Below are 15,820 nucleotides of genomic sequence, written 5' to 3'. Positions count from 1 at the left end.
GTTGGTGACACTGGACGTGAAGAACGCATTCAACAGCGCAAGCTGGGATGCCATCGCGCTCTCGTTACACCGGCTTAGCCTGCCGGTGGGACTGTACCGGATCTTGGAATGCTACTTCCAGAACCGTGTGCTGCTATACGAGACCGATGCCGGTCAGAAAAGTGTTCCTATTACCACAGGAGTCCCGCAAGGGTCAATCCTGGGTCCGGTACTATGGAACCTGATGTATGACGGGGTTCTGAAGCTAAAGTTCCCTCCTGGTGTGAAGATCGTCGGCTTTGCTGACGATGTAACCCTAGAGGTCTACGGGGAGTCAATCCCCGAAGTAGAGCTAACCGCAGAACACACGATCAGCACTGTGGCGGACTGGATGAGTGCGAGAGGCCTTGAGCTCGCTCAACATAAGACGGAGGTGGTTATCGTCAGCAACCGTAAGTCGGCACAACATGCAGTTGTACACGTGGGAGACGTCGCGATCACTTCAAAGCGGAGTCTGAAGATTCTTGGGGTCATCATAGACGACAAGCTTACCTTCGGTAGCCATGTCGAATATGCGTGCAAGAAGGCTTCGACTGCTGTGGCGGCATTATCGAGGATGATGTCCAACAGCTCCAAGGTGTGCGCCAGTAGACGTAGGCTACTGGCAGGCGTTGCCGCATCTATTCTTAGGTACGGCGGCCCGTCCTGGGCAAAAGCACTGGGGGTAACCAGTTACCTGCAGAAACTGGAGAGCACCTACCGCTTGATGTGTCTCAGGGTGATATCGGCCTACCGCACGGTATCGCGCGACGCATCCTGCGTGATAGCGAGTATGATGCCAGTCGGGCTGGTCATCCGGGAGGACGAGGAGTGTTTTGACCTACGTGGCACCAGAGGAGCCCGCGAGCGTACCAGGGTGACTTCGGTTGCCAGATGGCAGCGCGAGTGGGATAACTCCTCGAAAGGTAGGTGGACCCACCGGCTGATTCCTAACATATCAAGCTGGGTGGGGAGACCCCATGGGGAGGTTCACTTCCATCTGACACAATTCCTGTCAGGCCATGGCTGTTTCCGACAGTACCACCACAGGTTTGGGCACGCGGAGGTCTCCGTCTGCCCTGACTGCCCAGGTGTTGACGAAACTGCAGAGCACATACTGTTCGTATGTCCTCGTTTCGACGTCGAAAGAAGAGCAATGCTAGACGTTTGCGGCCGGGACACAACTCCGGATAATCTTATCCAAAGGATGTGTCAAGCGGTGGAGAAGTGGAACGCAGTCTCGACTGCAACCACTCAGATTGCCTGCAGCTTGCAGAGAATCTGGCGCGCCGAGCAACAATCGACAAGCATGACTAACTTGTGATTGGTAAGTTAGAGCGAAAGTGCCGAACGCGAAGAAGTGTGTGAATGGTCTGCCCATGCAGAGGTAATGGCGCAGCGGGTGGCAACCGAGATCGTCACCTCGAAGCATGGCTGAAGGGTGAATGAATAGGTGTATGTATGGACTGCACACGCCGCGCTGGGAGTAGCGCAGGAATGTTGGTTCCTACGACTACTGATACCCCGCGGCGTGGCAGAGGAGTGTGGGGAGCATCCAAGTCAGTCTCACATGGTACGAAAGGAAATGAGTTGAGTCGTGTTGAGCTAGTCTCATATGGCATGAATGAGGTGAGTCAGACTCACATGGCATGTCAGAAGTGGGAACCTAAGCGAAGAGTCCCACAAGGGATGCCAGAGGGAGTGTTAGGTCGAATGACTCGAGTAGAATGTGTCAGCGCGAACCGAATGAAAGAGGTGAGCAGTCTCACATGGTACGATAAAGGTGGGCATAGAATTAGTCCCACACGGCATGAGAAGGGTGGGCACAAAAGTTAGTCCCGCACGGCATGAGAAGGGTGGGCACACAAGTCAGACCCATAGGAGCGTTAGCGTGTGTGCAAGCATGGAGTGTATGAGCATGAATCAAGGGTTTGGGTGGGCATACAAGTTAGACCCACATGGCATGAGATGGGTGGGCACACAAGTTAGACCTGCACGGCATGACAGAGGTGCAACAGAGTATGTAGGGTGTGTTTGAGGGTGCGATAGAGCGAGCACCCAAGTCAGTCTCTGCACGGGATGGGTGCCTGTGTGAGCGAGAACGAGCGAGTACGTTTAGTACTGCCATCCCCAGAAGTAGTACTGAGAGGTAGTTCCTGGGGAAACGATGGTGGAGCCCAAGGAGTTTAGTCGGTATTACCGGTATGGTCGAGTCCGACACTCCAGTACACTTCCGTGTGGTAGTTTGGCAACTACAATGCACGTGTACTGGGTTAGTGTGTAAATGCATTCTCCCTTGCAAAAAAAAAAAAAAATCAGGCTGTGGCACGTGGAGAACTTGACGATACACCTGTGAATTTAATGTTTATGCTAAGTCACTTTAGGAAGGAAGTTTTTGAATTGGATTAGTTGGTTTTTGAGTATTTTGGAGGGTTCCGTTTGGGTGTAAAATTGTGGTCTGTTAGGTCGGACTCGCTTTTGATCATTTCCGCGTGTTTGATGGACTCGCCCTGAGTCTCGCCGGGCATACAAATATTACTGCTTCACAAGCACACAATTTAATTGTCTATTTGGCGCTTAAATGAAGTCAGTCGAAGGAAACCAGAATTGAACCAAATAGATCTTGAACCGTTTCATTTGGCGCCCAACGTGATGCAATTTGAGAAAATATGGCTTGCGAACAAATTATATGATATTGAAATTGAATTGAGTATACATTGTGCTTGCGAGCGCATTTGGGCTAAGACTATTGAAAATTGAATTGGAATCATATTTGATTTTGCTAAATTATTTTCGGAACTCGGAAATTAGGATTAGTACTTACGTTGGGTTTTTGGTTGAAATCGTCGAATTGGGATACGTTAGAAATTCGCTGGAATAATTTATCTATCATTATGTATTCGGTTCAATTAATCGATCATACCTAAAATAATAATCTAGTATAAGTAAATTGGATTTTTGAATTGAGTTTGATTTATATTATATATAGCCAAAATGCCTATCGCTTCTAGCCCTGTACGATCCCTCCTCAGGCCATCTGCGAATTGTAGGGCTTGCCTAGGATGTGGTGGGGTTTGACAGTGGGCCCTGTTAAACCTCTATAAAAAGCTGCATTAATCCGCAAGTAGGCTCCGCCAAAGCGACCGTGCGCCGCTCAAAGCGCACAAGCCCAGGTCCTGGTGTTAGGTGGGACGCTAAACAGCCCTGACACGACGGCCCTCCGGCGAGACAGGAGGTTTGCGCAGGCCCAAAAAGCCGCCTGGAAAACCAATAATTACGAACAATATAAGAGATAATGCGACTCGATATAATCGGCAAAGACCTAGGCGACGAATAAAGGATCACGATTGGAAGCTTGGAACATGGAACTGCAAGTCGCTAGGTTTCGCAGGTTGCGACAGGATGATCTACGATGAATTACATCCTCGCAACTTCGACGTCGTGGCGCTGCAGGAGATTTGCTGGACAGGACAGAAAGTGTGGAAAAGCGGGCATCGGGCGGCTACCTTCTACCAAAGCTGTGGCACCACCAACGAGCTGGGAACCGGCTTTATAGTGCTGGGTAAGATGCGCCAACGCGTGATTGGGTGGCAGTCAATCAACGCAAGGATGAGCAAGCTGAGGATTAAAGGCCGTTTCTTCAACTATAGCATCATCAACGTGCACTGTCCACACGAAGGGAGACCCGACGACGAGAAAGAAATGTTCTACGCACAGCTGGAGCAGACATACGATGGATGCCCACTGCGGGACGTCAAAATCGTCATCGGTGACATGAACGCGCAAGTAGGAAGGGAGGAAATGTATAGACCGGTCATCGGACCGGATAGCCTGCACACCGTATCGAATGACAAAGGGCCAACGATGCATAAACTTCGCAGCCTCCCGCGGAATGGTAGTCCGAAGCACCTTCTTCCCCGCAAAAATATCCACAAGGCCACATGGAGATCACCTAACCAAGAAACGGAAAACCAAATCGACCACGTTCTAATCGACGGTAAATTCTTCTCCGACATCACGAACGTCCGCACTTACCGCAGTGAGAATATTGAATCCGACCACTACCTCGTTGCAGTATGCCTGCGCTCAAAACTCTCGACGGTGTACAACACGCGTCGAAGTCGGACGCCGCGGCCTAACATTGGGCGGCTACAAGACGGTAGACTAGCCCAAGAATACGCGCAGCAGCTGGAAGTGGCACTCCCAACGAAAGAGCAGCTAGGCGCAGATGGCTGGAGAGATATTCGATCCGCCATTGGTAGCACCGTTACCGCTGCACTTGGCACGGTGCCCCCGGATCAGAGAAACGACTGGTATGACGGCGAATGTGAGCAGTTAGTAGAAGAGAAGAATGCAGCATGGGCGAGATTGCTGCAACACCGCACGAGGGCGAACGAGGCACGATATAAATAGGCGCGGAACAGACAAAACTCGATTTTCCGGAGGAAAAAGCGTCAGCAGGAAGATCGAGACCGTGAAGAGACGGAGCAACTGTACTGCGCTAATAACACACAAAAGTTCTATGAGAAGTTGAACCGTTCACGTAAGGGCCACGTGCCACAGCCTGATATGTGTAAGGACATAAACGGGAACCTTCTTACGAACGAGCGTGAGGTGATCCAAAGGTGGCGGCAGCACTACGAAGAGCACCTGAATGGCGATGTGGCAGACGAAGATGTAGCAGATGGCGATGGACCTGGAAGAACGCGCGCAGGACATAATTTTACCGGCTCCAGATCTCCAGGAAATCCAGGAGGAGATTGGCCGGCCGAAGAACAACAAAGCCCCTGGGGTTGACCAACTACCAGGAGAGCAATTTAAACACGGTGGTGAGGCACTGGCTAGAGCGCTGCACTGGGTCATTACCAAGATTTGGGAGGAGGAAGTTTTGCCGCAGGAGTGGATGGAAGGTGTCGTGTGTCCTATCTACAAAATGGGCGATAAGCTGGATTGTAGCAACTACCGCGCAATCGCATTGCTGAACGCCACCTACAAGGCACTCTAACAAATTTTATGCCACCGACTAGCACCAATTGCAAGAGAGTTCGTGGGACAATACTAGGCGGGTTTTATGGGCGAACGCTCCACCACGTACTAGGTGTTCGCCATTCGCCAAGTACTGCAGAAATGCCGCGAATACAACGTGCCCACACATCTTTCATTGATTGACTTCAACGCCGCATATGATACAATCGATCGGGAACAGCTATGGCAGCTAATGCACAAACACGGATTTCCGGATAAACTGATACGGTTGATCAAGGCGACGATGGATCGGGTGATGTGCGTATTTTGAGTTTCAGGGTTTCCCTTCGAAACCCGCAGAGGGTTACGGCAAGGCAATAGTCTTTCGTGTCTGCTATTCAACATCGCTTTGGAAGGGGTAATACGAAGAGCAGGGATTCACAATTTAGCAAAAAAGTTAATTTTAGGAAATGACTTCTGGAAGGTTTTTCAAAATAACTCCAGCTGTAGAGAGAAATGGATCTTACACGACTGGAAACAAATTCTATCGGTGTCGAGCGATAAGGCATAAATTGTGTCGATCAATATTTTGCGGAAGAAAATGTTGAGATCAATCTAGTTCTGTGTGTAGAACAATCCACTGACATCATTCCACCAATTCGAATGGAGGAAGATACGAGTCTAGATTTGCCGTCAATTGAAACTCCCAAGAACAGCGAGCTAACCTGTATCAAAACCGAACATGACCTTACTGAGAGTCAAAGACGTGAACTCTTGGAAATTGGGAGCCATCTATAGGGTGATGGCCAGCTTGGACGAACAACAGTTCTGCAGCACAAAATTGAAATTCTGGAAGGGGAAAAACCGAAGAGACCACCACAGTATCGTTGGTCTCCGGCGGTTGAAAAGGAAATGCAAAGGGAAATATACCGGATGAAGGAGCTGGACGTGATAGAGCCGTCAACCTCATTTGATAAGCCGAAGGAGCGAAAAATTATTAAGACGGCTTTTGCCAAATGAGTTTAATCGTTTCTGGAGAAGTTCCCGTGGAAATTATCGGGGATATCTACATTAAATAATTTTCTGGAAATTTTCTGGTGGATTCTAAGAAGATTTTCCGGAGATGTTTTTTTTATAGAAATATTCGGAACAATTTCTGGAACATTTTCTGTAGGAATAACCAGACAAGTTTATGAAGGAACTCTTTTAGGACTTTGCAGAAGAAATCCTGAATTCGAGTAGAATTCTTGGATAAATTTTGAGGGAAATGCCTGGAAGAATTTCCGGTACAGTTCTCGAGAGCTGGATGGGAGAGGAATTCCATGTGAATTTCGAATGGAATTCAAAAAAAAGTTTAGGAGAGTTCTAGAAATAATTTATTATAAGTTCTTGTACCTGTGAAACAAACTAACAGAATTCTAATGTGAATTTCTAGAATAACTTCTAGTGGAATTCCTGGCGGAACTTCTGAAAAAATTCCCGCAGGAAATTATTGATCAGTTACTGGATGAACTTTGGGGAGAATTTCGGGATGAACTTTCGAAAAAAAAATCTGATCTGAATTCGATCGAAAGAATGCCTGCAGGAAAATCCGAAGGAATATCTGGAGGAACTTCCAGAGAAATTCGTGGATAGATTTTCGGAGAAAACCCTAGAGGAACTTCCGGAGGAATTCCTGGAGGAGCTAACGGCTTTTTTGAGCAACTTACGGAGGAATTCCTGGACTAATTTCCGGAGGATTTCCTGGAAGAACTTTCAGAGGGATTTCTGGAGAAACTTCTGGAGAAATGTATGGAGTAGCTTACTGAGGAATCTCTGGAAGATCTTTTGGAGGAATTTCTGGAGAAACTTTCGGAGAAATTCCTGGAGAAACTTCCGGTGGAATTGCTGGAGTAACTTTCGGAGGAGTGCTTGGAGGATCTTCCGGAGGAATTCTTTTAGATTTAATTTTAAGAAGTGAGCCAGCCTAGGACTGAAAACCTGACAAATAAAGACAAAAAAAAACAAAATAATTTGGCCCAGTTGTCTGAACTCAAGATTTGAAGTACTTAAAACATCCAGATTGAACATATCTGAATCGTACATCATGCGCATGGCTTGGAGAACTCAGAATATCTGGTTTGGACATATCCAAATAGTGAATCATGCACATGGGGTCTACGGGCATGTATGGATCCCATAGGTTGCTATTGACTTTGTATTGACATGCGTTGATCAGTTGACATTGTAGATCAATTGGTCTAAACCAGAGCATGAAATATTCATTTTCATGAAGCACATTCGCTTCGAGTTTTGACAATCGTGTTTTGATTATTCAAAACATAGAATGACTTACTCAGTTTACTTCTTCATGGATTCAGTCAATTGATGATCACTGAGTATGGTAACTGCGCGCGAAAAAAACATAATTAGCCATGATAATACTGACCTTTGCTGCTGAAAATGCCCTTCAATTGAACGTCGGGATTAGATCTATGCGTCTATTTATTTAAATCATTAAACATGTGTTCAGTTTTACAATCATTTAATAATTTGTAAAATTCAAGTAAATACTCACTGACCCATATTCATTCCGAAAATTGACGGTGCAAAGCCGAATATGAATATGTTTAGAAGTGAAGTGACAAAGAAGGCCGATGGGCTTCACAAAAAATATTCGAATATTTACAGCTCTGGTCTAAACTAAAGAATGATTTGTAGAACTTAGAACATCCGGTTTGGACATATCTAGATATTAAATTATGCGCATTGTCCCAGAGGGCTATTGGTTTCGTATCAAGCGTAATTGATCTGGTAGACCAAGGCTGAAATCCAGGATGGTTTGGAGAACCTAGTGCATCTGTAGAATCAGCATCCATTATTCATCATCTCTGAAATAGTATTGGGTACATTTTTGAGAAAAACAGCAATACAATCGTTCATGCGCGATATTCTTGTGCAGTACACGTCCATATAAAATTGGCCATCTGATCCTTCCTTAGACGATTACAGGATTTAGGTGGGGCCGATTAACAATCAGGGGTCAGTTTCGGAAAGTAAGCCTCGCATGGTGCGTATGGTTGGTAGTGTTAGAATGACTAAAGTCTGGTGAAGTCTGTCAGGAGTGTCGGGGAGCGGATACCTCTGTGACACCTCAGAATTAGGGTACACGAAAGTCTCGCTATGCCTGGTAGGAGTGTCGGGCTTCTGCGGCACATCAGAAATATGAGACATGAAAGGGTCTGCCTCGTAGGTGAGGTAGGAGCGGCATAGGAGCCACCAACCTAGGGTCGCCTCCGGCTTGGTAGACAAGTGGTGCCACCCTGTTGCAGAACGTTGTGAACACCAAACTGAATGAGGACTGTCTATGTTGTGAGATAGCAGCATGGGGTACCTCCTGCAGGGTACCTGTAAGACTCTTGCAATCATTCGAGCGGCATAGGCAGCTGAGTGTTGGGGCACATGTGGTGCATGGGGAGTATACTAGGAGAGTTGAGGCACATACGTGCACTTGTGTACGTCATGTAAGGGAAAGGGTCATTTGGCCGAATGCCACTAGGCCGAACAGACCATTAGGCCGAAACCCATCTGGCCGAAAGTCATTTGGCTGAAAGGGTCGTTTGGTCGAAAGGGTTGTTTGGCCGAAAGGGTCGTTCGGCTGAAAGGGTCATTTGACCGAAAGAGTCTTTTGGCCGAAAGGACCGAATATACCATTTGGTCGAACAAACCATTAGACCGAAAGTCATTTGGCCAAAAGGGTCGTATGGCCGAAAGGGTCGTTTGGCCGAATTGGTCATTTGGCTGAAAGGGTAGTATTGCCGAAAGGGTCATTTAGTCGAATATGACTTTTTTCCGAATAGTGAGAAGTGAAAATTAGGATTGAGAAGAGAGACGTCTCACTTCTCAGCCTTGATTTTTTTTCTTCTCACTGTAGAAAGTGAGAAAGGTGAAATGATTAGTGAGACGTCTCACTACCCCCTCCGCACAACTAACTTTTCACGGTGGGAAGTGAAAAACGGAAAGTGAGAAAGGAGACGTCTCTCTTCTCACTCTTCATTTTTCTCTTCTCACTGTAAAAAGTGAGAAGCGTGAAGTGAGTAGTGAGAAGTGAGAAGTGAGAAGTGAAACGTCTCACATCTCACTCCTCATTTATCACTTCTTGATGTAAAAAGTGAGAAGCGCAGAGTGAGTAGTGAGACGTGTTACTCAGACTCGTCTCAGACGAAGTGAGAAGTGAGACGTCTGACTTATCATTCCTAATTTCTCACTTCTCACTGTGAAAAGTGAGTAGTGCGAAGTGGGTAGTGAGTCGTCTCACTACTCATTTCGTGCTTCGCACAATGAGAATAGAAAAATGAAGAGTGAGAAATGAGTCGTCTCTCTTCTCCTAATTTATCACTTTTCAAATAAACTATTCGGCCAAATGCCCTATTCGGCCAAACGACCTTTCCGGTCAAACGACCCTTTCGGCCTAATGACCCTTTTGGCCAAATGACTTTCGGTCTAATGGTCTGTTCGACCAAATGGTATATTCGGCCAAACAACTTTCGGCATAGTTGCATTCGGCCAAATGACTTTCGGCCAAATAACCCTTCCACGAAGGAGTTGGTTTTAGTGGGTCGGAAGTGGTGACCCCATCCGCACACTACCTGGGTACGCCTCCCCAGGTGTCTGGTTGCAGATTTCTGTTACCTTCATTAAAAAAGAGTAATTCTACGGTGCCATGCATACGGTAGCTATTCAACGCAAGTGGCGGGAAAATTGATTATTCTCATTACGACATGGCACAGCGAAGGTCCTATACAAAATTTTGTAAAGCTATTTCCAGAACCACGTACTATTAGAGGGATTGGTGTACGTTAGAGTAGTGTTCCTATCACCGCTGGAATCCCCCAGAGATCCATCTTGGGTCCTGTACTATAAGCTCTTGGAAATTGAAATTAGGGTGGGCGGGCCAATCTGATTCGCCTATTCTAAGTGTCTGGTTGCAGATTACCTTACCGTAGAAAAAATGTAGCAGCCAAATGAATTATAAATTGTTTCAGTTGCTGATATAATCATCCATCGTTAATACAATAAAAATCGGTCGTTGGCCGGGCTCGTATCCAGAATATCAGACAATAACAATGATTGGCGATATGCAGCTAGGGACCGACAATAATTTATGCACTGACCAGGAATCTTTAGCCTTGATTTGCTAAGTGCTACTCCAAGTTTGATTTCCATCGCAACACAAGCAAGAAGTTCGTTTATTTTCTGCCCGGCCTAGGTTCTTAGTCCCAGCTTGATTACATTCATTACATTACATTCACGCCTGAAAATTCCTGATAGGAATTCTGCGTTACAATATAGTTCAATCATCATCAAACACAAAATCCATCCAATGATCCTATACTATCATTCTATAAAACTGAAATAATAGAATTTCGTGTTCTCAATAGCATTGTTAAAATTAATTTATAAGTCCGACAATAACCACGTATTTGATTTTCTGCTCCTTCTCCCAGGTCGGTCACTTAAAACTCTCGTTCATGGACCTCACCGAAGTCAGTGCGTTCACGTTCCGTGGGCTGACCAATGTAAAGCTGCTTTCCCTCCAGGAGTCCGACCTCGGTGTCATCAGTGCCAACGCCTTCGACGGACTGGACCACGTCGACACGCTCAGCATCCTGAACAACAAAATTGATGCCATCCAGGAGCTCAACATCACGTACGCCAATCACATCAAAACGCTCCGATTGCAGGGCAATCACTTACTGGAAACACCGGAGCCGGGCAGCATCATCCTGGAGGGGCTCAGCCAGCTGCACGTGGTAGGTAACTATTTCCCCTGCGGTTGTCACATTCACACCCTGCTGGACAGCCCGCTGGCGAACGGGTCCTACCCGAGCGGGGAGGACTTCCTTTCGAAAAACTACTGCATCTCCCCGCTGGAGTACAACGGTCGGAAGATGAGCAAGATCGATATCTTCGCCATCGGCCGGTGCCACGAGCAGGTGACGCGCGAAAACCTGGAAGCATCAGGAGCGGCCAGCCGGCAGCACTACTGGACTATTCTGCTAGGGAGGAGACGACCGGAGGTGACCGGTGGCGGATCTAGCTTTTCCAGCGGGAATTGCTGCAGCAGTAGTGGCAGTGGCAGTAGCTGGTGCGGTTGGCATTGGTGGAATCGAATCAATTATTCAACAGCCGCACTGCTGCACCTGCTTTCCGCACTGGCACTATTAGGCTATTTTAAATATTTCAGGCTGAAAATCAGTTGAACAGAATAGGCACGTGCAGCTGCCGCCAGAAGCCAATTGTTTATATTTAGTTGTCACACGCTTAGGAGAATTATATCCTCGTTGGGTGGGCTCGCTTTCGTGATGAAAAGGGTTGACCCCGCAGGATGCGCATAGGTATAAAATAGGTAGGGTTCTTGGGTCATTCCACGTTGGTCTACACAATGTACACAAGAGGGTTAAGGTTAATTTCGAACCGTCGAAACAGTGCGAACGAATTGAAACCGGTCAATGACTTAGAGCAATCAAACAAATTATCGACCACGGAAATACTGGCAGTGTAGGAAAATGTTAACCACCCCTTGGGCGCCAATTGTAACAAAGTGCTTCGACGTGGAACGACACAACACCACCAATCAACCGGCAACAACTGTAACAAATGTAGAATAAACGCAAAACGACTGTAATAATTATGCTGTGCAACTAATTTTCTCCCCGGATCCCGGATGCGGACAAAATGCAGCCGTTGCGCAAAACTCCTAAAATGTCATGCCCGTAATTGGCGGCACACAATGGATAAATACAGGGCACCTGCACAGGTATGGTACGGCGGTAGCAAATAATAGATCAGTTTAAAATTGTTGAATGTCGGTACGGGAGGGAGGCGTTCCACGCGGATGGAACACAATAACGCAGGGCTTAAAACTAATGACGTGAAATGCGAAAAGCTTTAGAAATAATGAGCATCCCATGCAATGCAGTCCACCATTGACTATGGGCTTAGTTGGTTGCTACAACGAATAACAACGGAGAGTAAGTACCTGCCTAGTAGGGCAGATTGGGCGACACAATTGACTTTCGCGCGGATAAATTGGGTGGAATTAATTGGTTCTAAGATTCAACAATTTAATAATTAATGCATGGTAATTTCAAATATGAAGCTTTTCTGTCACTATCAGGCATCAGGAAGGATTCCTGGATATGTTTATGTTGTTTTGAGATCCCAGATAGTTTAGTCGGTAAAGGCACGGCATTACCAAGCTAAAAATGACCTTTTTTCGACATTTTTCAATTTTCAATTTAACGTCCTACATGTTTGTCAAACTGAATCGAAAAGGTTGACGATAGCAGCTTTACTTCGATGGAAATCCACATGCACGGTGGATTTCTGTTTACCTACAGAAACATAAAAACCGCCAATTGCAAGTGTTACATTTTCATTACCATGTGATGTGGTTTTTTCGCACCATCATTTGCGGTTTTTGCGGATCTGTACAGCGAGATCAATTGCATCGGATTTTGATGCTAGCTGTTGTGACTAAATGATTAAAATGCAGCATATCAGTCGTAATCCAGGGGTTCCGGATGGAATTAAAAATGAAGCGACTTTCAATTAGTTCGCAGTGCTGCATCAATGTCGGATGCAACATTCAGCCACAGAAAATAGATCGGCAACTTAAATTTGGAAAAAAGTGCAAGAAGAAAGCATCAACTAAAATAAAATACCACAATGCAAAAAAACACACATTTTCTAGTAATATCAATTATAGTTATAGAAACCCCTATTTTTTTGTTTCTTGTTTTAGAAACCTTTCCTGGCGTAATCTGGAAAAGTGACGTATACGCCATTTTCTAAAAATGGCGTTACCAGGTACTACTCTTCCAGCTATTCAACAAAAAAGTAGAAAACGTTTATGTTGTAATTTGGCGCAAACGCCATTTTTTCTGATCACGGCAGTTTCTATTCTTTTAAGAACTTTTTTTTTCTAATTTAATTTTGTTTGTCACCAACGAACTATAATTTCTAACCTTAACATAATTTCGCTGGCAGCTTTATTTTAGTTTGGACGTCTGTTCATTGTGATTCAGCTGTGTTTCTAACGAAGTGGAAATGACTCGTGCCGCCATCATTGTCCTCGGTCAGATTCCCAACATTTTTTAGCCTTTCGCTCGGTGGGATGACATCAAAGTTGGTTGAAAATGGTTGACAGACATCCCGAAAATGAAATTGAAACAAAACTAAGTATAAGGAAAGAAGATTTTGTCTTGAGGATTCAAAATATTTTTGCAGTTATCAAAGGGTTACACCACTGTAGAGCATACAAAAAAGGAATATTTGAGAATTATGATCTCAAAGTCATTGGTGTAATTAGGCTTTCGAAGGCGTGTAGAACCTAATCATAAAAATGAACTTGATTGTCCGCCCGTGGTTGCTAGTTTCTCCATTATGACTGGATCAGCTGTTCTTGCACAGAGAACCTTTGCTTCGAACTAGCACTCATCTTCAATGTACAAGCACTGGTGATCTCATTTGTTGAGTCACACTGACGCCTGCCACGTCAGAATGCTAGTCATTGTGGGGAAGGGGGAGGAAAATGGTGAAGCAATCAGTCACCCACTACAAGCCGAATATGCCTCTGCACTTTTTGCACGATTTCATGCAGAATTTATTGGAATTGTTGGGATAGGTTCAAGGGGCAGAGGTTCGTCTTGGTTATCGAGTTGCCAATGTGATAGGAAAGCAAGCGATGAAACTTTTTTGATTGCTTTCGTTTTTTAACACTTTTCGTTCATTTCCAAATCTAGCAGTTACTGATGGAATAGTCAAGTTGGAGGTGATAGAGAAATGGAAACGGTATGGAAGTCTATTTCCAGTTCCAGTGATGGCTAGAACTCTATATGAAACATATAGAGAAAGATACAAATAAGAAATATGAAACGAGCATGGGATTGTATAACGATCTCCGGCGTATGAGGCAGAAGCAGTAACCAAAGAATTACCAAATCTGTAACGAAGGCGTAACCTAACCATGGAATTTAAATAAGACTGGGAGACCTATATTGACACAGAACTAACACTGATGGGTGTGTGGTTGGCAGGCATAAAAAGGGTGGCTGACAGCCGGTCTGACGATGGGACAGTCGACGAGAGGCAGCCTTATGGCGAGGTGGAAACGGCCAAAAAAAGACAATCGACGGTCGGCCGGATGATGAAACGGCCTAAAAGCATTGGCGTAACTACAGGGGTGCTAGGGGGAGCCTATAGCCCCTCCTGAAACAAAATTAGCTTCCCCAAGATTTCTCGCCACTTTGCATGAATATTACTACTTATCCAGCTCTCTGATCATATATAGGCGTTACTGCCAGGAATGAGTTTTCGAACTTCGAACAATTGTTATATCTTACGATAGGAATGTTAAACACGAAAAATAGTACGGAACACAAGATGCTTAGCTTACCGGCATATTTCTAAAAAATCCTGATTCAAAATTGGAGTTTTGCGAGTATATTTAATTAAACATAGCGTGTTCATAGTTCTTAAATATGCATGGCCTTTCTGGAAGAATTATCAAAAGAATCCTTCCGCAAATGTGAGAGCCAAATACTACGTATCATATGTCTGTATTGATCCAGATATTTTAAAAGCATTTCTTTCTGTAGGTTTGAATGGTATTTTGGGTTATTTTACTGCTATTTCCAGAAAATCAATTAAGAGATTCCAGAAAGGCAAAATCTTAAGTTTTCAAGAAGAGGTAACAAACAATTAAATTCTGGATGGATGGATGGATAAAACTCTTTAAGTTGAATAAGCTAGTTTTTTTAGCTGAACAAGCCAAATTGTGGTGAAATAAGCTTTTTATCAGCCTCCAATGCTTGTTGGGTAGGATTTGTCTGCATGGCTTTCTAATCGCATAAAGTTTTTCTGGAATCTAATGACAGAAAATTCGTCACTCACACTCAACTTCCTGTGAAATAATGGTTCTGAGACGAACCGACAATGCGCCTTTCCAATCACAGGCAAAATCAGAATTGATAATAATAATAATTAATAAAATGCTGGTCCTGAAAAGAGTCGATTTTCAATCCACAATGCGTCTTTCGAATTTACAGCAATCAAACGTTGATCAAAACCTTGCGTTAAAAATTTGGAAGCTCGTAAAGCGAAAATGGTACACGCTAACTATCACCTACTCAGTGACTGAGTAAAATTATATTGCTCTCTCTTTCTATCCAACGGAAATTTTACTCAATTTCCGTCAAAAGCAGGACAACTCAAAACTATGAGTAATCCTGCTTTTGACGGAAATTGAGTAAATTTTCGTTGGAAAAAAGATATGGCAATACAATTTTACTTAGTCACTGAGTAGGTGAAAGTTAGCGTGTACCATTTTCGCTTGACGAGCTTCCGAATTTTTAACGCAAGGTTCGGATCGACGTTTGATTGCTGTAAGTGATTCGAAAGACGCATTGTGGATTGAAAATCGACTCTTTTCAGGACCAGCATTTTATTAAAAGAAAGGGTTGATAGCAAACAATGCAGTAGAGAACCCGAAAGAGGCCGTAGGCTTTGTGGAAGGCCGCGCGCACAATGGCTTTTTGCGGTTGCAATGGACCTGAGGTCGCTAAACTTCAGGGCGACTGTAAGCCATTAGCCCAGGATCGAGTCCAGTACTCCAATCGGCTCATCAAGAAGGAGCTATAGCCCATCACATATCAAATAGGTAGACGCCGCCAAGTGGTTGGTCGATAATATGGCCGACCAGTCTGTGAAACTTTTATCTAACTCGGAAGAAACGCTCCACTGCCTCACACACTCAACTTTTACTTACTCAGTGACAGAGTAAAATTGTATTGCC

General features: G+C 44.9%; 1 protein-coding gene across 1 annotated transcript in view; it reads left to right on the top strand.

Moving 5' to 3' along the window:
- The window catches only part of LOC134204916 (chondroadherin-like), a 63,828-nt gene extending 52,603 nt beyond the window's left edge, over positions 1–11,225 (top strand). Inside the window, exon 3 of the mRNA XM_062679723.1 lies at positions 10,470–11,225. Within this exon, the coding sequence (XP_062535707.1) occupies positions 10,470–11,225 (756 nt within the window). The remainder of the gene's footprint in view (positions 1–10,469) is intronic.
- Positions 11,226–15,820: the final 4,595 nt, after the last annotated feature.

The sequence above is a fragment of the Armigeres subalbatus genome, unplaced genomic scaffold (genome assembly GCF_024139115.2).
Source record: "Armigeres subalbatus isolate Guangzhou_Male unplaced genomic scaffold, GZ_Asu_2 Contig956, whole genome shotgun sequence".
NCBI lineage: Eukaryota > Metazoa > Arthropoda > Insecta > Diptera > Culicidae > Armigeres > Armigeres subalbatus.
Note: the sequence above shows the minus strand (reverse complement) of the source record. Positions and strands in the feature narration are given on the sequence as shown.